This window comes from Cherax quadricarinatus, chromosome 88, assembly GCF_038502225.1.
Source record: "Cherax quadricarinatus isolate ZL_2023a chromosome 88, ASM3850222v1, whole genome shotgun sequence".
Classification (NCBI taxonomy): Eukaryota; Metazoa; Arthropoda; class Malacostraca; order Decapoda; family Parastacidae; genus Cherax; species Cherax quadricarinatus.
In genome coordinates this window covers 15,926,726-15,949,054 of record NC_091379.1, presented here as the reverse complement: position 1 = coordinate 15,949,054, position 22,329 = coordinate 15,926,726, and the positions used below count along the sequence as shown (strand labels likewise).

General features: G+C 41.4%; 1 protein-coding gene across 3 annotated transcripts in view; it reads left to right on the top strand.

Moving 5' to 3' along the window:
• The window catches only part of LOC128698667 (bestrophin-4-like), a 229,640-nt gene extending 208,653 nt beyond the window's left edge, over positions 1 to 20,987 (top strand). For all 3 annotated transcript variants that reach the window (XM_070104004.1, XM_070104002.1, XM_070104003.1), the window contains 4 exons: positions 457 to 551; positions 2,726 to 2,981; positions 5,683 to 5,737; positions 19,577 to 20,987. In XM_070104004.1, coding sequence (XP_069960105.1) covers positions 457 to 551; positions 2,726 to 2,981; positions 5,683 to 5,737; positions 19,577 to 19,616 — 446 coding nt within the window. In that variant the 3' untranslated portion in view covers positions 19,617 to 20,987. The remainder of the gene's footprint in view (positions 1 to 456; positions 552 to 2,725; positions 2,982 to 5,682; positions 5,738 to 19,576) is intronic.
• The last annotated feature ends 1,342 nt before the right edge of the window (positions 20,988 to 22,329 follow it).

Sequence of the window (22,329 nt, the reverse complement as noted above, 5' to 3'; positions counted from 1 at the left end):
GTTTCAAAGCACGGAATGCAGATCAAATTTTGACTATGGATAATAGTTGTTTGAAAAATTGACCTCAGGTGTGCCACCAAGCTAGGTCAAGCAGGTGAGCCACCAAGCTAGGTCAAGCAGGTGTGCCACCAAGCTAGGTCAAGCAGGTGAGCCACCAAGCTAGGTCAAGCAGGTGTGCCACCAAGCTAGGTCAAGCAGGTGAGCCACCAAGCTAGGTCAAGCATTGAAATAATAAAACTCATTTGTTTGTGAAACTTTGTTTAAAATCAAGGCTTGCCATGTTTTAAGTGTATTTATATCAGCTTGTTGGCTCATTACCGCAGTCACCATATTCCATACAATATATAATGCACAGATATACAATATAAAATAATGATGGCTAATACATTAATTATGCAGGTTACTCTTGAAGGCAAGTTTTGACACTTTTTATGTATTGTAATTTCTGGGTGACAGGACAGGAAGCAAGAGGCTCTCAGAGTGAGATAAGATGGGAGAGTACAAGAGATGCAGAGAGGACAGGACGCACGGCATCATCACTCACCTCTCAGGTAAATACTCGCCTTGGCTCTCCTCTCATTAGTAACTGTTGTATATTGAAACTTTCCTTGAATAAGTAATAATAATAATAATTAATTTTCACAACTTACTGTACATAGTAACCTTGCCTTGGTAGGAGAGGGTCAGTGTATTAATTTTTTTTTACAAGATTGGATATCATTTAACCCTTTGTGGGTTTTGGACATACTAGTACGTCTTACGACCCAGGGTTTTTGATGTACTAGTACGCCTAAATTCTAGCACCCTCAAATCTAGTGAGAGAAAGCTGGTAGGCCTACATATGTAAGAATTGGTCTATGTGGTCAGTGTGCGCAGTATAAAAAAAAAATCCTGCAGCACAGTGCGTAATGAGAAAAAAAAACTTTGACCGTGTTTTTGGATTAAAACAGCGACTTTGCACTGTATTTTCGTATGGTATTTATTGTTGTATTCTAGTTTTCTTGGTCTCATTTTATAGAATGGAAGACATATTACAGAAATTGAGATGATTTTGACTGGTTTTACAATGAAAAGTACCTTGAAATTGAGCTCAAAGTAGCAGAAATGTTCGATTTTTACCAAAGTTCAAAAGTAAACAAATCATGCCAAGCGTCCAATACACATCAACTGGTGAGTCTAATATTCTTTCACAAGTGCGCTGATATTATTTATACCATTTCTACACTAATGCAGTAGTCTGCATAACAGTAAATCTTATTTTTTTGTAAGAATAAAAATTCAAAGTGGAAAGCCAAAGAAATATAAGAGGGGCCTGGTGATGTGACTAACGAGCAGAGAACTTGTTATTTTAGTGCCAGGAATGTCTTTCTTGCTTATTCTGGACCCTATTCGGAGATTGGCATCTTTTGAAATTTGTGTGAAATTGGCAAAATTGCTAAATTCTGACCACAGTATTGGATAGTTGAAATTGGTAAATGGGTGGTTTTTGTACTCATGTGATAGAAAAAATGGAGTTTTAGCAAAATAGTTATGATTTTTGTTGACTAATACAGTGGAATTGGCTGAAAATAGGGCTCAAAGTGGGCAAAATTGCCGATGCGTAAACATCGTCGAGACCGCTAACTTTGCGAGAGCATAATTCCGTAAGTTTTCCATCAAATTTCATACTTTTGGTGTCATTATGATCGGGAAAAGATTCTCTATCTTTTCATAAGAAAAATAATTTTTTTTTTTGAAATTTGGCCGACCCTGAGAACAAGTCTCTGAGAAGACCTGTCGACCTCCAATGGGCTAATATACACATGGAAAGCCCCAGGTTATGCAGAGCATTTTGGGCAAACTAAAGCCTAAGATTATTAGAACATAATGAACATTATACATTTTTTTTAACACAGTCTATTTCCCACTGAGGCAGGGTGACCTGAAGAAGAAATGAAAATTTTCTCTTTTTAAATTTAGTATCAGATTCAGGAGAAGGGGTTACTAGCCCGTTGCTCCCAACATTGTACATATATGCTCAGTAATAACCCACGTGGACACACAAACTAAGAAGGAATAATTAGTCTGTATATTTTGATCCCCTTCTGGGATCCTCTTCAGCATCTGCTGAAGAGGATCAAACTAAAGCATCTGCTGAAGAGGATCCCAGAAGGGAATCAAAGTATACAAATCAATTAATCTTGTGTGTTTTTGTCTCCATGTTGGTTATTATTAACATTAACAAGTGTTCATTACACTTTAGTTATCCATTATACATATATGCAAAACAACCATTGTGAAAAAATAGTGAACTTCCCAGTGCTGTTGTGATTCCTTGCATTATATATCAAGAACCTGTAAAAATTATAGAACAGTAGAAGGTTTATAAGGCTGAGATATTACCTCACATATAACATTACACCCGTCCCAGTATGATGTAGGTGGGTGTCACGGATAGCTTAAATTCTTCTCAAATTTTATTAATTATAAACTAATCTAATTTGTATAACCCTAAACTAATATTCATATTAATATCAGCACTATTGTTTATAAAGCTTGATTCAACTATAGAATAATAGGTACATACAGCACACTAAACTTGAATCTTTTCAAATACCTTTGGGAATTTGCAACACCCACTGATGTAGACTTAACTAAATGTAACCTTCGTCATCAGAACTATTGTCACTGCATTATTGCACATTTCTTTCAGTGCCAATTATCTGGTTCTACATCTTTTCTGTAGGCCTCAAGGAGGAGTCAGTGGAACAACAGCGATGATGACTTGATGGAAGTGAGGAGTAGTGGAAGTCGCTGTTCCATCAGCACCTCCATCTTTCATGCTGCTGACTCTGGTGCCACGGATTATGACAATATTGACAAACCTGCCACTCGAGACAGCCAGGAACTAAGCAGCGACACTTTACGAAATGAGGACAGCATTACTAAGGATGACCATGACAACACAACTCAGCCGATTATACACGACATCACTCTGAGAGGTGAGCAGTGGTTCTACCTGGGTATGTTTTTGTACAAAACACTTCTGAGAGACAAGGAGAATGATGGAGAGGGAAATGAAGAGAGATGTAAAGAGAAACAAAGAGAGTGATGGAGAGGGGAAACGAAGAGGGTGATGGAGAGGGAAACGAAGAGAGTGATGGAGAGGGAAACGAAGAGAGTGATGGAGAGGGAAAGGAAGAGATTGATGGAGAGGGAAACAAAGAGGGAGATAGAGAAAGGAAGAGAGAAAGAAACAAAGAGGGTGAGAGTTGAAGAAAGAAACAGAGATGAAGGGAGACATGAAGAGAGATAGAGATGGAAAGAGAGATGAAAGAGAGAGAGAGAGAGAAAGATGGAGAAAGAGGGAGAGAGAGAGATGGAGATAAGGAGAGAGAGAGAGAGGGGGGGGGCAGGAAAGCCACAAGCACTCACACCTTGAGTATGCTCCATTTCCATGGATTGACTAATCCCCTCCTCCCCCATCCTCATCTATGACTAATGGACAGAACCCAGAAAGATGACTAGTATCTTGCCTGAACCTAACCTAGACAGATCTGTCATTTCAGCAGAGCCTTCGACACTAGAAGGATGAGGATGGTCTTACTATTGTGTACAAGGCCAATACTGTTAAAGGACCACACTTAGCTCCACTCCAAGGGCAGTGAGAAGTGAGCTTCTACACAATGAGATGGACAGCAAGTAGCAACTACACTCAACTGCTACTTGTAGTTGCTCCTTGCAACCATGGACACTGAATGTCCATGGTTCAATCCTTGTCACCTTGACACCTGCTGTCCCTGCTCACCTAGTAGTATGTACCTGGGTGTTTGTCGACTGGTGTGGGTTTCATCCTGGGGGACAAGATTGAAGGACCACAATGAAAATATGACAGACAATCCTCAGTGGCACACTGGCTTTCTTGGGTTATCCTGGGTGGCTAACCCTCTGGGTTAAAAATCCAAACAAATCTTATATGAGATCATTTATTCCTAGGATGGCTCAGGTTTGGAGCACATTTGTATAGCATATCAACATTGATGAAATAAAGTCAGCTGACCAAATGAAATTGATGATCTGCAGATGGCTCTAACTTCATCTTGCTCCGTATTTGTATGTCTCATAACATTAAAAATGCTTTCAGATGAGCTGATTTAGGTAACAGCTCATAACTTGTAAATAAAGGTGGGAACTCATAACCTAACCCTGTAAACCTTATGTAAATAAAGAGAGAGAGAGAGAGAGAGAGAGAGAGAGAGAGAGAGAGAGAGAGAGAGAGAGAGAGAGAGATTGAGAGATTGAGAGAGATTGAGAGAGAGATTGAGAGAGAGAGATTGAGATTGAGATTGAGCAAGATACAGTGAGAGGGAGGGGGGAGTGCATATGTGTACACATATGTACATACTTGCCTATATGTGATTGTAGGTGTAAAGTCATTGCTCCTGGCCCCACCTTTCAACCAGAGCAGGTATGATAGGGTCTTGTGGGCCCAATCATACCCGCTCTGAAAACTATGTAAGGAGTCTGCCTTCATCACTTCTTCCTTGAGGCCATTCCACTTTCCGACCACTGAAGAAATGCTTCCTGATATTCCTGTGGCTCATCTGTGTCATCAACTTAAGCTATTCCCCAAGTATTTATTTCCCACCTTTCACCTAGCAATTCCTCTTCAGTATTTTGTTTGTTGTTGTCATGTCTTCCCTGGTTTTTCTGTCCTTAAATGTTATTAGATTCAGTTCCATTACCCTCTCCTAATACCCATTGACCCTGGAACTGGTCTCACTTTTTACCTCTGCAGTGTTGTAATATGATTTCTTAGGTGTGGGTTTCATACTGGTGCTACATACTCCAGGATGGGCCTCACATATGTTGTATGAAGTGCCTGGAATGACTTCATTCAGATTCCCGAATGCCACTCTTAGATTTGCCCGGTGAGCATTGGCTGCAGAGGTTATTTGGTTGATGTGAGACTGGCAATATGCTAGGCACTATGTGCACTCATAGGTCCTTCTCTTTGAATGAGGTTTGCAGCCTCTGTATCCTAGGTTTACTTTAATCCCTATTTTAGAGATTTAATTATTTAATCCCTAAAATAGAGATCAAAATTTTCTTGACTGGTGGGGAAATGGTGACATGCAGCCTCAATGATGATCATATAGCTGCAAGGCTTTAAACCCCATTAACCAACTAAACACAAGGAGTAGAAGTTCAGTCCTCCGTAGACCTGTCTGTTATGCTGTTAGTTATTGGCGAGAAATATTTATTGTAGGGGAGTGAAAGTACAGGAGGGCCCTGCTTTACATCACTTCGTTTTACAGCATTTTGCTTATGTGGTGGTTTTCAGTTATACTCATTCTTCGTATTCAGACTTCCTCCAGTAAATATATTCACCACTCACTATAAGCTAAGGACAAAAATATTGTAAGGTAAGTAATGTGTGTACGGTATATGCATTTTAAAGTCTAGCTGTATTGCTCACTTAATATGATAGTGTAAACATGTTATCAGGGTTTTAAATGCATTTGAAAGCAAAAAAAGCTATGATTCTCTTCATACCAGTAGCCCAGAACGTTACCTGCTGTATGGATGGGGCCCTTCTAATATTTTCAGTAGCTTTGTTTATGAGTGTTAATGCTAGCTTGACTATTCATAAGCTGGCACCAGGTATGACCACCAGTATAACTAACCATAGTTTATCAACAGGAAGCTCTGATGATGACAAGGATGACATTGGATCCCCAACAGAAGAGAGGAGTAGGTGAGTGTAATCCTCATCGTTGTATTTTTATTTTAATGTTACAGTGAGGATGGTATGTAATACTTCATCTTGGCTAATATGTCACATACATACAATATTGTCTTAGATTAAGAGGTGTTGCAGTGTATTAGACATATTCTCAATTTAAAAGGGAATATTTTTGGAAAAACTACAAATCATAATACATAATACTTGCTGTCCTCTCCCTTCGTAATAAAAGAATAAGAATATAGATTTTATTTCTTTGCAAAGGTTACAATGTGTAATTACAATTTTGAATTGTTAAGTACACAGAAAGAAACTATCATGCCAGGGCATTTCGGGCAGACTAATCCTAGTACATAATAGCTACTTAGGTCTAGACAAGATGAGAGTGGTTAACTTTTTAATAAATCTTTATTTTATCTTAATACTAATGCTATGCATATAAGTGGCTTTGGCATGCTGCTCTTACCTGTATTTTTTTTGTACCTCTGTGTGTATTTACCTGGAGTTTACCTGGAGAGAGTTTCGGGGGTCAACGCCCCCGCAGCCCGGTCTGTGACCAGGCCTCCTGGTGGATCAGCGCCTGATCAACCAGGCTGTTGCTGCTGGCTGCACGCAAACCAACGTACGAGCCACAGCCCGGCTGATCAGGAACTGACTTTAGGTGCTTGTCCAGTGCCAGCTTGAAGACTGCCAGGGGTCTGTTGGTAATCCCCCTTATGTGTGCTGGGAGGCAGTTGAACAGTCTCGGGCCCATGACACTTATTGTATGGTCTCTTAACGTGCTAGTGACACCCCTGCTTTTCATTGGGGGGATGGTGCATCGTCTGCCAAGTCTTTTGCTTTCGTAGTGAGTGATTTTCGTGTGCAAGTTCGGTACTAGTCCCTCTAGGATTTTCCAGGTGTATATAATCATGTATCTCTCCCTCCTGCGTTCCAGGGAATACAGGTTTAGAAACCTCAAGCGCTAAAATTTATAAATAAATAAAATAAAATTCTGATTTCTCCCCCCCCAAAAAAAAAAAAAGGTGGAGGTTTATAAGAACAATAATCTTGAAGTTGCACATAATAATTTTTTTTTTTTTTTTTTTTTTTTTTTTTTTTTCAACAAGTCGGCCGTCTCCCACCGAGGCAGGGTGACCCAAAAAAGAAAGAAAATCCCCAAAAAGAAAATACTTTCATCATCATTCAACACTTTCACCACACTCGCACATTATCACTGTTTTTGCAGAGGTGCTCAGAATACAACAGTCTAGAAGCATACACATATAAAGATACACAACATATCCCTCCAAACTGCCAATATCCCAAACCCCTCCTTTAAAGTGCAGGCATTGTACTTCCCATTTCCAGGACTCAAGTCCAGCTATATGAAAATAACCGGTTTCCCTGAATCCCTTCACTAAATATTACCCTGCTCACACTCCAACAGATCGTCAGGTCCCAAGTACCATTCGTCTCCATTCACTCCTATCTAACACGCTCACGCACGCTTGCTGGAAGTCCAAGCCCCTTACCCACAAAACCTCCTTTACCCCCTCTCTCCAACCCTTTCGAGGACGACCCCTACCCCGCCTTCCTTCCCCTATAGATTTATATGCTTTCCATGTCATTCTACTTTGATCCATTCTCTCTAAATGACCAAACCACCTCAACAACCCCTCTTCTGCCCTCTGACTAATACTTTTATTAACTCCACACCTTCTCCTAATTTCCACACTCCGAATTTTCTGCATAATATTTACACCACACATTGCCCTTAAACAGGACATCTCCACTGCCTCCAACCGTCTCCTCGCTGCTGCATTTACCACCCAAGCTTCACACCCATATAAGAGTGTTGGTACTACTATACTTTCATACATTTCCCTTCAAACAGTAATATTTCATGGATAGGCAGATGTTTAATAGACTAGAGGTCGTATAATATAATACAGTGGACCCCCGCTTAACGATCACTTCCCAATGCGACCAATTATGTAAGTGCATTTATGTAAGCGCGTTTGTACGTGTATGTTTGGGGGTCTGAAATGGACTAATCTACTTCACAATATTCCTTATGGGAACAAATTCAGTCAGTACTGGCACCTGAACATACTTCTGGAATGAAAAAATATCGTTAACCGGGGGTCCACTGTGTTTGGGAGAGTTGCTTCAAACCGATTAGAAATTGTTTTGGTTGTTTTGGTTAATATTGAGAGACGAGATGATTTTTAAGCAAAGTCGTAAATTTGTATGTTGTCAAGGGATCCTTTACCAGTTCAGGTAGTGAATTCCAGATCTTTGGGCTCTTTATATGCATTGCATTTTTGCAGTGTGAGAGTGTGTATTCTGTTGTAGCTGTCAAGGAGAAGTTAAAGTGGAGGGTTTATATTGGAGTTCAGTGTTCTGTATATATATACAGTAGTAGGCACAATAGTATGAGTGTATGTCTCATATATTTAGTAGATTCAGGCTTTTGAAAAGTGGTGGGATGTGCTATCTGGCACAGGAGCTGGTAATCATCCGCACAACAGCTTTTTGTTGGGTTATTATAGGTTTAAGGTGGTTGGCTATGGTTGATCCCCAGGCACAAATACCATAGGTGAGGTAGGGATATATTAATGAGTGGTATAGGGTAAGGAGTGTTGTCTGGGGTACATAGTATTGTATCTTTGAAAGGATGCCTACTGATTTGGTAATTTTCTTAGATATACTGTATGCTGGATGTGGGAATTAAATTTAAGATTACAGTCAAGGAGAAGACCTAGAAATTTACTCTCAGTGTGTCTTGTATGTGTATTAGGGGAGCCATTTATCGATATATTAAGTTGGATATTTAAGGCTTTGTTGGTCATCATTCAAGTACTGTATATATTTTTAGCAGCTCATTGTTTACAGTGTTTCTAAGTATAGCTGCAAATAGAACTGGTTTAAGGAGTCGAGATGCATTGGGGGGATCATTGATGTATTATTATTATTATTATAATCAAAAAGAAGCGCTAAGCCACAAGGGCTATACAGCGCTGCAGGGTAGGGAAGGAAGCGAGGGTATTGGGTGGCAGAAGGGAGGAGGGATGATCAGTAGGTTACAGAAAACAGCTGGGCAGGGGATAGTATGGGGGTAGAGGGTAGCAAGAGATTGAAGTAGAAAGGGCTGAAGGTATCAGTTGTTGTCAAAAAGTCAATGAGAGAGTCCGGATGAAAGGTGGGTCCATCAGCGAGAAGGGAAGGTAAAAAGAGAGCAGCGGAGCGTAGACAACGACGGAGGTAAATTCTGCGTGCTCGTTGATAAAGTGGGCAGTCCAACAGAATGTGGCTGACTGATAATGGAGCTTGGCAATTCTCACAGAGAGGAGCAGGGCACCTCTCCATGAGATATCCATGAGTAAGACGAGTATGGTGATAAGACGGCCAGTAACCTATACTCGGTTTAATAGATTGAAGTTTGTTGCCGAGCATAGTAGACCAACGTTGTTGCCAACGGGTGTGAAGGTGGGAAGATATTGCAGCAAAATAGTCCGTAAATGGAATACCTCTATATGAAACTGGTAGGTCATGTACTGCTGACCGCGCAGCATTGTCTGCCTGTTCATTGCCCTGTACGTTGACATGACCAGGGACCCAACAAAAAACAATATCTTTATGCTTGGATATGGAGGACTAATGGGTGAGGTGTATCAAATTTCTGTATAGCCTGTAAAGCACTAAGGGAGTCTGAGACAACCACAAATGATGACACAGGCATAGATGCAATACGGATAAGTGCTGCAAGGATGGCATACAATTCAGCAGTAAAAATACTAGCCGAAGATAGTAAATGCCCTCGTACGACGCTGTCCGGAAACACTGTTGCGAATCCTACGCCATCAGAAGACTTAGAGCCATCTGTGTACACAGCAATGGCATGAGAATGAGAGTGGAAGTGGTCAAGAAAAAGAGAGCGGGAAGCGACCGTAGACAGTTGGGCTTTCGAGCAAGGGAGAGAGAAAGAACAGACTCGAACAGCTGGAACTTCCCAGGGGGGTAGGGAAAAGTGAGATGCTACATGAACATAGAAAGGTGGTAATTGAAGAGAAGACGAGAGCGAATGAAGGCGAAGAGAGAAGGGACGGAGTAAACAGCGGCGGCGAACAAATAAAGAATGTCTACTAATATCAGTGACCATTCTATAAATGGAAGGATTGCAGAGATCATGAGAGCGTACATAGTAGCGAAGGCAATGGGCATCACGGCGATCGGATAAGGATGGAACGTTCGCTTCTGCATAGAGGCTCTCAACAGGGCAAGAGCGAAAAGCACCAAGGCATAAACGTAATCCTTGGTGATGAATGGGGTTAAGGCTAGAGAGAGTAGCAGGAGATGCTGCTGAATAGATCTGGTCACCATAATCAAGTTTCTATAAAATGAGGGTGGAATGTAGGTGAAGGAGGGTTCGACGATCAGCTCCCCGTGAAAGATGAGCAAGGGTTTTAAGAAGGTTCAGCCGGCTGTGACAAGTTGCCTTCAGAGAGGTAATGTGAGGTTTCCAGGATAACCTACGGTCAAAGAGGAGGCCCAGAAACTTGACTATCATGTTCAGGGATACGGGAGCCATAGAGGTACAAAGGATGATCGGAGATGACAGAGCATCTAGTGAAAGTAATTTGGTGGGTTTTAGTGCTGGAAAATTTAAACCAGTGTATGGTGGCCCAATTGGAAACACGGTTGACCGCATGCTGGAGAGAAACTGTAATGAGGTGACAGTCAGCGCCTGCACAAGCAATAGCGAAGTCATCAACATAGAGTGATGACCAAATATTTGATGGAAGACTAGAGGCCAAATCATTAATAGCAAGGAGAAAAAGTGTTGTGCTCAGAACACATCCCTGGGGGACACCTTCAGCTTGGATAAAGTCCGGGGAGAGCACATTATTAACCCGAACACGGAAATGCCTGTCAGTTAAAAAGTTCTTAAGGAAGGATGGTAGATTGCCTCGAAGGCCTAAGGAGTGGGCTTGGGCTAAAATATTATACCTCCAAGTCGTGTCATATGCCTTCTCAAGGTCAAAAAATATGGCAATAACTGAGTGGTTATTCGTAAAGGCATTATGAACATACGTATCCAAGCGTAGTAAGGGGTCTATGGTAGAACGTCCCTTACGAAAGCCATATTGACGAGTGGAGAGACTGTTGTGTCTCTCTAAATACCACACTAAACGTCTATTTACCAGGCGTTCATCACTTTGCAAACTGCACTGGTAAGAGCAATGGGATGATAGTGGGAGGCTTCATGTCCTGTAGTGCCTGGTTTGCGGAAAGGGAGAACAATGGTAGATTTCCACAGCTGTGGAAGAACTCCTTGTGACCAAATAAGATTGTAAAGGCGTAAGAGGACTGCAAGGGCTGACCGATGTAAATGTTGTAGCATACGAATATGAATGTCGTCGGGCCCGGTTGCCGATGATCGGCAAGCTGATAGTGTTGCCTCCAGTTCTTGAAGTGTAAAAGGCACATTATACTGTTCTTCTCTGAGAGAAGAAAAGTCCAAGGGTGCTAACTCTCTGGCAGACTTTGAGGAAAGAAACGAGGGGCATAGATGGAGTCCCTGAGAAATACGGACCAGATGATTGCCAATTTCATTGGCAACATCTAGTGGGTTTGCTATATCAACACCGGCAACCCGCAGAACAGGAGCCGGGTCAGGAGAATATTTACCACTCAGTTTTCGTACTTTTTTCCAGACTGCACTCATAGAGGAAGCAGAGGTGATGGTGGAGACATAATCTCGCCAGCAAGTGCGTTTAGCGTCACTGATGACACGGCGAGCGATCGCATGCTTCTGCTTAAAATCAAGAAGTCTCTCCGTGGTTCTGTTGTACCGGTACCTGCCCCATGCAGCGCGTTTCAAACGTACTGCACGAGCACAAGCAGGAGACCACCAAGGCACGCATTTCTGAGAATGCCTGCCCACAGTTTGGGGTATACAATTAGACGCTGCGGTTAAAACGGAGGACGAGAAGAGGTGTAAAAGCTCATCGATGGAGGACGAAGAAGGAACCTCTCTAAAAACAGTTAGGTGTGAGTAATGGTTACAATTTGCCTGATCAAATTGCCAGTGTGGGATGCGAAGAGGTGGTGAATATGAAGGGGAAGTAATAATGATTGGGAAATGATCGCTGTCATGTAAGTCCGGGAGAACAGACCAAGTGAAGTCTAATGCGGCGGAGGAAGAGCAGACTGAGAGATCGATGCAAGAGAGAGTGTGAGTCCGAGGATCAAAATGGGTGTGAGTACCTGTATTTAAAACATGGAGGGGGTGGGTGGCAAGAAAAGCCTCTGAATGCCACGGGAATCACAGTGAGACCCCCCCCCCAGAGGAAGTGGTGGGCATTAAAATCGCCAAGTAACAATCGGTGGCGGTAATGACGAAACAAGAAAGGCAATATCCGGAATGGATAATGCCCGAGAAGGAGAGAGATATAAAGAACAGAGCATATACCACCTATGCAAGTGGATACGGGCTGCTGTGTAATGCAGCGAGGTACGAACAAATAGCTGATGGTACGGAATATCAGTGCGTAGAAGAAGGGCACTTTCATTAAAGGTCCCATCAGGAAAAGGATCTGAAGAATACAATAAATTATAGCCTGAGATGGGAGAGATAACAGCAGAGTGTAATTTTGGTTCCTGTAAGCAAACACCAACAGGGGAAAACTGGGAGAGTAACATCTGAAGCTCACCCCGATTACCCCTGAGGCCGCGTATATTCCACTGTAAATAGGCCATGATTGGCAATGATAAAGATACCTGAAATCCGCAGGTAAGGGTTCCTACGGACTAGAGGGGTTAGAAAAGTCCACATGCGGAGGCAGTGGAAAACGTTCAAGCAGCGAAGGAATGTTGCGCTGTGAAGAAAGGAGTTGCGCAGATGGAGCAGAGGAGAGAGAAGGAACGGAGGGTGGATCAGTGTCCATTGATGGTTTGGTCTCTGCAATATATTCAGAGATTGCTTCAAGTGTTTCGGAATTCAGAGACGTCGTATGGGAGACAATATTGGAAATGGTAGGGGGAGGATGAGTAAAGATTGGAACTGTATTGGACTGTACCAAGGTAGGGGGGGGGGGCGAAAGAGTGGAGGGAACTGGAGAAGCGTGGAAGGGGACAGAAGAGGCAGAAACCTGGGAGGTGGCAGAAGAGGAAGAAACTTGGGAGGGAACAGGGGAGGAAGGTACAGTACGAGGAGGAGGGTGAACCTCTACACTTGTAACAGAGCCAGTGTGAGGGGGAGAACCAGGTACAGAGACAGGGAAGGTAAAATGAGGAGGTGGAAGATGGGTAGGAGGTGTTAACGGACCTTTTTTTGACTTTTGAGAAGTAGAGGGACGATTGGGAGGAGGTGTCATACGAGATCTTGTCGCTACTGAGGCTTATGAGAGAGAACACGAAGAAGCGAGATCAGACTGAGACGTTGAAGTAGGGACGCCTGAGCCTAGGACAGCAAAAGAATTAGATACAGGAGTGACTATGGGAGAGGTAACCACAGAGGTGGTTGCAGAAGATGGGATCCCAGAAGTGGGGGGACGTTTTGAAACACGGGAATAAGAAACACGAGGTAGTCTCCCTTGGAGGCGGAGATGAGAAACTGCCATGGCATAAGGGAGACCTTCTGCCTCTTTGAGGTAATGGATTTCCCACTCGTTTAAGTAGACTTGACAACGGCGAGAGTACGAAGGGTGAGCCTCATGACAATTAAGGCAAGAGGGAGGTCGATTGCAAGACGTATTAGAATGGTCATCGGCACCACAGACTGGGCATTCGGCGATAGATCTGCAATATTTCGCTGGATGGCCAAATCGCCAGCAATTTCTACACTGTTGCAGTGTAGGGATCACCTTTCGAACTTGTAACCGATGTCCTGCTACATAAACTGAGAATGGGAGTTCATGGCTGTCAAAAGCTAAACGAGCCACATTGCTAGGGTATCGTCTCTGCCCGCGGGCAGGAAGAACACAAGTGTCTACCTTGAGGATTGGGAGATCTTGGAGTTCCAGCTGTTCAAGAATGTCAGTGCCACATGTCTGGAAATTTTGTTGAACTTTGGTATGGGGCAGAATGATGGTACCACTACAAGAATTGAGGGAATGATGTTTTTCAATAGTGACAGGAACAGTATTGATATGGGAAAGACGAGAAAGCTCATGAGCCTGGGTAGCATTCTGTACAGTGATGATGCGCGTACTGCTCTTAAGAGCATGAAAAGAAATATCTTTACCAACATGGCATAGGAGTGCCTTGCCAATACTGTGGTCAGAAAGATAGGCAGTAGAGGAAGTCGGTTGTAAAGTGAAGAATTTAGTCTGAAACTGAGCGTGGAAAGGTAGTGAAGGCCGTGTCGATCTTTTCTGGGAAGAACGAGAAGTATCATCAGCAGGTAATTGTCGTTGGCGTTTAGGCGTGGGACCAGAGTTGGTCCGACGTAGAACGGGCCGGCGATTCGAAAATTGCCGCACCGTAGAGGGAGAGGCCGGAAGCATAGTCAGAGGAGAGCGAAGGTCAGATAAATCAAAGGAGTCAGTCGAGGCCTCAGTACCTGAAGCGGGTGAAGAAACAGCACCAGCAAGAGGTACAGAGGCATTAGAAGTGTCCAAAGACGAGGCGGGGTGCGGTATCAAGAAGGGGCCCTGGGGTAGCAGGTTCATGGACTAGGGCTGCTATGGTTAGGTTACTTCTTTCTTTTTGTTTTTAAGAAAAAAAAAGAAAGAAGAAAAGAAAATAAAAATAAAAAAAGGGGGGACCGAGGAGGGATAGTTCCTAGGAGGAATGAAAGGGCCAGAAATCTCCCTCCGTGCCCAAGAGGACCTTAGCACCGCAAGTAGCACAGATGCAGCATGGAACCCGTGCCATACCCTACCCATCATGCCAGTAAACCGGCAATCCGGGATAGCAACCTCACATCTGCCGAGCTACCTCGGTGGACAAAAGAGAGGGCAGCCGGAAATCCGCCACAAAGCATACCTCCTTTGGCCACCACCCCCGGAATCCGAAAGGTGGCTTCCAGAGAGACACCCAAAGCCACCCTCCGGGATACCGGAGAGGGATCGGGACATCCCCAGGCAATCCAGATTTCACGGCAAACTACGCCACCGCCAAGAACCTGAACGGAATGGGATGGACCCCGGTACCCTTTCCCCTACCTAGGAACTAGCGTGCCTGTGGGGGAAAAAAAAAAAAAAACCCAAAGGCCAGAAAGGAAGGGCAAAAGGGAGGGGTGGGGAGGAGGAGGAGGAAAGGAAAAAGGGGAGGATGGGATAGGGAACGGGGGATTGGGGGGTAATTAGGTTCGGTCTGAGGAAGGAGACCGACAGGTCTAATTCCTCAAAGAGCCTCTTCACCACGCCAAGAAGCCCCCCTTGAAGAGGATCATTGATGTAGATGGAGTGGACCTAGGACACTACCTTGGGGCACTCCGACAGCTACAGGCTGGATAGTGGAGTTGACACCATTTACGTATACATACTGGTGTCTGTCATTAAGATAAGATATTAGGTAATCGAGCGAATGTCCTCTGATGCCGTAATGATTTAGTTTTAGGTGCAGGAGATCGTGGTCCACTGTATCAAATGCTTTCCGTAGGTCAATGAAGGGCCTCTGTGGATATTTATTTTTATTGAGCTGTATATATATATTAGCCCAAGCATTTGTATAACATCATCTTTCATACTTTTTTTTGATCTAAACCCAAACTGACGTGGGGTTAAGTATGTTGTTGGATATAAGGTAGGAGTAAAGTCGTTTGTGTATTATTTTTTCAAGTATTTTAGAAAGTAAGGGCCAGTTTGATATAGGTCTATAGTTGTTCAGATCATTTGGATCACTTCTTTTGAGGATCGGGGTAACCCTTGCTGTCTTGAGTATGGATGGGAAGGTTGAGGACTCGACAGATTTGTTAAACAGTTGCATTAATGGGCGATAGCACATGAGCAACTCTTTTATATGTGAATTGATGGCAAGTTATTTAGATCTGCTTTGTATTTTAATGATTGAATGATGAATGAGACTTCAGTAGAATTAGTTGGAGCTAGATATAGAGTATTTGGGTAGTTACTGTTGCATATATATTAACTGCTGTGAAAATGCTGCATAAATCCAGTAAATGTCATCGGGCTGCTGTTTTCTTTCTCTGGAAAACAGCTACATATCATACTCCATCTGAGGATTTGGAACTGTTGGTATGCATGGTGCTTACCTGATTGTAGTTGCAGGGGCTGATTCATAGCTCCTGGCCCCAGTATTAGCATAAGATCGTGACTTTGGTTTAGAAAGCTGACAAGTTGAAGAATGAGACACTTGGGAATCTTTATTGAGGAAATATTTTGCCACACAGTGGCTTCATCAGTCAAATATTAAGAAGAACGTGGAAAAATAGTAGTAGTTTGAGGTAATCAGTCCCTAAGCCTGGAATCGATGTGTTCAGTTCACCAGTCTAGAAGAAAGTACAGCATATGCTCGGAGAAGTGATTTAGAAGCTATTGCTCTGAGCATCTCTCTCTAGGAACAACATTTTATTCTGGAGTAGCAACACTTATTCTGAAGTAGGAATTACATGTTACTGTGAAGTATGATCAATATATTTTTCCACCATTTTTAACCTAATTTGGTCACAACTTTATTATGTGAACCCCCCCCCCCCCCTTTTTTTTTTTTTTTTTTTTTTTTTTTTTTGTCTTTCAAATATGGGATCACTTTCAGGCACAAAAGCAGATCATGATAAGAATATGAGGGATGTCTGCTCTGCAGACTGGACATTCCTTTTGCAATCTACAGTATTTGTCTGGGTAGTCATAGTCCAAGAACTTTTGGGATGTTGGTTTGTATTTTCTCCTGCCATGTTGACAGAAGCAGATAGTTCCTGGAAGTTGAAATTGAATTTTGCTATGTTGCTTTGGAAATCATATCTGCCCATGTGCAGGATGAAAATAGGTTTCAACCTTGGTGATAGGGATGTGTTTTAATTAAGTTGCTTCTGGATATCTGGAGTGCTTCTCTAAAATCTTAGTGAGTGTGAGATTAATGATTCCATAGCTTAAACTGAGAAAGAAATGTCATATTGTAATGGCAATGTTCTTGATACTGTTGATCTATGAGAGTTTGATGGCCTTGGTCACCCTTATTTATGTTGATAATGCTTATCTCATACTTCAGAGTATTGAATGAGAAGTCGTAGTCTATGAAGGTCAAAACTGTCTTGTTGAGGGTGTGGTCAGGAAAGTACACCTCGATATTTGTTGTCCCGAGGGTGAATAATTTTGTCTATTGTGTTTTAAAGACTTCTTGCAAAGCAATAGATTTCCAGGTGTTGTGCTTTTTAGAAGTCATTTCTGCCTATGTACATGACACACCTCTATAGATTCTGAATATTGCCCAGGCAATCTCAAGTGCAGTAAAGAGTTTGAAGACTCATCCCCGCCTGACATACTCATTAAACATCATGTCTGCAAGCCTAATGCAAAAAAAAAAGTCAACTATTCCCGCTTCTAACCCTCTTTCTCCTGCTAATTCCGTTTTGCAGTCCACATGGTGCAGTCCATGGTGAAATCTTTCCTGCCAAACCAAATCCTGACCATCAGTCACTTGCCTACATAACTTTTACTATTTTTAAATGGTCACTTTTACATTGAAATATCAGAAGATATGGGAAAGCTCCAGGTACTGACCTGCATTCATTTGCCTCCAAAAAATTAAATTTTACCACTTTCCTGACTTTCCTATTTTTGGCTTCAGTCATTTACATTTGTCTATCCCTGCATCTCCCCCTGTGCCTGTTTATCCAAACTCTACTCTGTTATATCTCATCCCATGTTTATGTAGGTAATTGGTATACAGTTTGCACTGTGCTTCTTTTGCCTTCTCACCCCTTATCTTCAAGTTGCCTACAACACCTAGTTTCAGCTTTACCTGAACCATATTTCTTTTAGATTTAAATTGTTATATTCCTTCAGGGTGGGTTCCATTGTGATCATGGTAATCTATTGGAGATTTTTAAAAACACAGCGGCTGTTTCCCACCGAGGTAGAGTGACCTGAAAAAGTAGGAACACTTTCATCACTCACTCCAACACTGTCTTGCCAGAGGTGTGCAGATACTATAGTTCTGCAATGTATCTCCACCCCTCCTTCAGACTGCAGGCACTGTACTTCCCACCTCAATGACTCAAGTCCTTTATTATTGTGTGTCCTCAATACTTGGAATTCGACCCATGTAGACTTCTGAATACACACTTCAAGTATTGATCTCTTAATTTACTCATCATCTCTGACTTAGACTTGGATTGTGTAATGGCAAATGATCTTGATAGGGAACGCTTTCTTATTATTCTTACTTGTTATTCTGATAGTCATCCCTATCACTGATCTTATAACAGTTTGAATATACAAGTTAAGACTCGCTTTACACATTGTACATTTTTCTTCTCTTATCACAGATACCTCCTCCATTGATGTGTTCTCACATTGTGTGTGTTGCATCTCTTACTTCAGCTTTTAGAATTGCTATCCTGAGAACCTCTCCAGTGAACATTTCAATAAGTGTGTATCCTGGCAGTTGTCAGATTGTTCTAGGGCCGTCCCTCAAAATGTGGCTGGCATTGTTACTTGCTCTCCTTTCAGAAAGCCCAACTTTCAATGCAGATGCATTATGACATTTTTGATTGAAATAAACATTTCACACCAACTTTACCTTTCCTTAACTCATAAGTTCATTTGTTGCTCTACTTTCCTTAGCTGATACCTCCCCTCAGCTTTTTAGTGTTTTATGAATATTTTTTTTTATCCTGGCTATATGTAATGTGTGTACCTAAGTACAGAGGGTTTGGGTTATGAGATGTGGGGGAGACTTCTCTCAGAGCTGTAAACCTGGTATCTGTACACATTCACTGTATTTAAGGCAGTCTGGAGCATTTGTGAAATTACTGGGTTTAATTATAAATGCATTTAGTTTGAATAAGCCTAAGTGCTTACACCTTCTCTTTTCCCTTTTCATAAGGATTTTGTTTGTATGTATGGATGGTTGCAGCATAGGAACACTTAAGCTACAACCATCCATACATGCAAACAAAACCCATAAGAAACGAAGAGAGTTGGTGTAAGCACTTAGGCTTGTTCAAACTAGAAGCATTTATAATTAAAGTTATTGCACATAATCATTATTCCAGTAATTTCACAAATGCTTCAGACTGCCTTAATAACGCTTAAGCTGCAAATTTATTGCATATTTTTTTATGCCCAGCTGCCTCGTACATTTTCCCTCTTCAGCACTTTTTACCTCCTCTCTCCATTATATCTTTCATTTTTTCTCCACCTGTCATGCTATCTTCACAATGCCCACTGTAGTATATTTATTACTGTAACATTTTGTGAAGAGATTCAGGGAAACCTACTAGCCGAACTCGAGTCCTGGAAGTGGGATGTACAGTGCCTTCACTCTGAAGGAGGGGTGGGGATATTTTCAATTTGGAGGGACATCTGAACTGTAGTATCTGCATACCTCTCGCAAGACAATGATAGAGTGAACAGAGGTGAAAGCGTTTCTTTTTCGGGTCACCCTACCTCAGTGGGAGACGGCCAGGGTGTTAAAAAAAAAAATACAGTGGACTTCCGCCTTACGATATTATTTCATTCCAGAGGTCTGTTTGGGTGCCATTATAGACTGAATTTGTTCCCATAAGGAATATTGTGAATTAGATTAGTCCGTTTCAGACCCCCAAAAATACACGTACAAAAGCACTTGCAAAAATACACTTACATAATTGGTCGAGTTTGGAGCTGATCGTAAGGAGGGGGGGGTCCACTGTATAATCAGCTTTGTATATCAAGTTGTCTACTTATTTTTTTTCAGCCACCGTGTTTCCTGGGGAGTTGACAAGACACACAAGTGAAACTGACAGCAGCCTTCATGAAATGAACGACAGCAAGAGCTACTTGGGGATGAAACGGCAAGACAGAGTAGACGAGTTGTCCTGGAAGACAGCAAAAAAGCCATTGTGAAGTGCTTGACAGTATGGAAATAGCAGAGATGCACCTTTGATGTAGACAGCTACATGGGAAGTAGATAGTAGACAGTAGTAAGCTGGGAAACTGTACAATAGCTTGCTGGGCAGTAGTAGGTAAGGGATTTGGGTAAATTTTAGATAAAAATAAATTAGCTGGATAATTGATAGTGATCAAATGATATTCAAACTGAGGGCTGATAGTTTCACTTACTATTAAATATGCCAAGAAGGATCAATTTGAAAAGTTATCTTATTAATCCAAAAGTTCAGGGAACTACTAGTTTTTGAGTCATTAAAATGAAACTTATTTTCTTTCACTTCCTTACTCTTCAAAGTCCCTGTCTACAAAATTTGTGTTTATTAAATCTGTTCATTTTTAATATTAAATATAGTTCACGTAAAGCATAATTGAAAACTTACATAAAATATTTGTGGCCTGGTGGTTAACGCTCTCGCTTCACACGGTGAGGGCCTGGGTTCGATTCCCAGCCAGAGTAGAAACATTGGACGTGTTTCTTTCCACCTGTTGTCTATGTTCCCCATCAGTAAAATGGGTACCTGGGTGTTAGTCGACTGGTGTGGGTCGCATCCTGGGACACTGACCTAAGGAGGCCTGGTCACAGACCGGGCCGCGGGGGCGTTGACCCCCGGAACTCTCTCCAGGTAAACTCTCCAGGTAAACTCAGTAGCAAGTATTTCTCATTATCAGTTATATTTTGGTTCATCCTAATTTCTCAGTATCTTTTGCATAGTAAAGAATCAAGGTGAAAGTGACAGTTTACTTTAAAAAGTTTATTACAGGTCGGCCATCACTAATCCGGCAATCAGTTATCCGGTTTAATCAGTAATCCGGCTCTAATTTCTGCTAGTATAATTGCAAATTTCATCATTATACTGACTCGGAAATTGTGCAGATGGTTGTAAATCCACAACAGAAAGCCAGTGGAGGAGAAAGCAGTGATGAAAATGAAGATCTAGCAGGAAAAAGTCTATGGATAGATTAAGTATATCCTAACCTTACCACACTGTAATCTGGCACACTACAGGTCCTAGTGATGGCCAACCTGTATTACACACATGATTTAGTGGCATAATATTAGATGATCATAACCCTTACATTTACTAGATCATGTACATTAATTCCAGCCATAAATTTGCAAATTTAAAAAAATGGATTGTGGGTGACTAAAACATACATCATACCTTAGCTTAGTGTATGTAATCTAACCAGTACAAAATAAACTACCTAACATTGTGTTTCTTAAATTCTTTCAATTGTGACCCTAAATACAATAGTTTCCCAACCTGGTTTCTCAAAGGGCCAGTGCATATAGTAATAGTAACACCAATGAATGAATTTAAATAACAAATAAAATGGATTTCAATAACATTAATCAGACAAAATGTAAAATGCAATTTTTAAAGTGCCTGAAAAACTTTTTTTCAATATAGATGATACTCTTTCATAGTATCACAAAATATTCTCACCCATTGCCAGTTTGGTTTCAGGCCAAACAAAAACACAAATGACAATCATAAAAATGTTAAACCTCCTTTACACAGCACTTTAAAAAATAAATATCCACTAGGCCTCTTTATTGACTTTAAGGAATCTTTCAGTACAGTAGACCACAGCATCCTACACCTCAACTATATAATTACAGTATCAGAGGTCATACCCTTGCATATATGAAGTCTTATCTTACCAACAGACACCAATGCATCTCTTATCAAGGGTACAACCTCTTCAACAAGACCCGTGGACATTGGCATTCCACGGGGAAATGTCATTGGCATCAACAAATGTATCACAGCAACTTAGACCTATTCTCTTTATTGACCACTTTTGTCATCTCCCACTTAAATTTAGCATCCCTCAACAATATTGTTAATGAAGATCTCTTACAAATATCAACTTGGATGACTACCAATAAACTCACATAACTGACAAGATCTACATTATGTTTGAGAGCAGAGTGAGTAATGTTCAACAGCTATGCTGCTGTTCAGTCTACATGTACAAAACAAGAAATTCTAATTTTAATCATGTCCTGAAGCACTTCCTTGATAGTTACACTAGAATCCATAGGAATAGTACTAGACAAAAATTTCTATGACATACCCTGTGTCCAACTTAATCTTTGTAGAAACAATATCCATAAATGGGCCCATAATCTGGAACTTCCTATCAGGAATCTCCAGAGCCTCTGTCTGCCAGCATCTTCAAAGCTTCTGTTTAAAAAAAAGCATCTCCTTTCACAAACTTGCAAAAAATTTATATTTTGACAATTTGGAAATTTTCTCATTTGTCTTCCAACCTTCAACTTTGCAGTATCAATTTACTAAATTTTACTTCAACCTCTCTCAGCTGGTCTGTCCACTAGTTCATAAGAGGAATGCAAATTCCAGTCTTAAAATAATGAAAATTATATACAGTATTTTTATAAAGGATTGTAAAGAACTTAGTTTAGAATGTGGCAGAGAAAAGAAGAAAAAAAAAAAAAAAAAAAAGTTTTAATGGTGATATTTTAAGTTTAAGGAGTGTAGTGAACTCTTGACATTTTCGTTTGTCTTTATTCTAGTCATTTTTTTTTTCTAC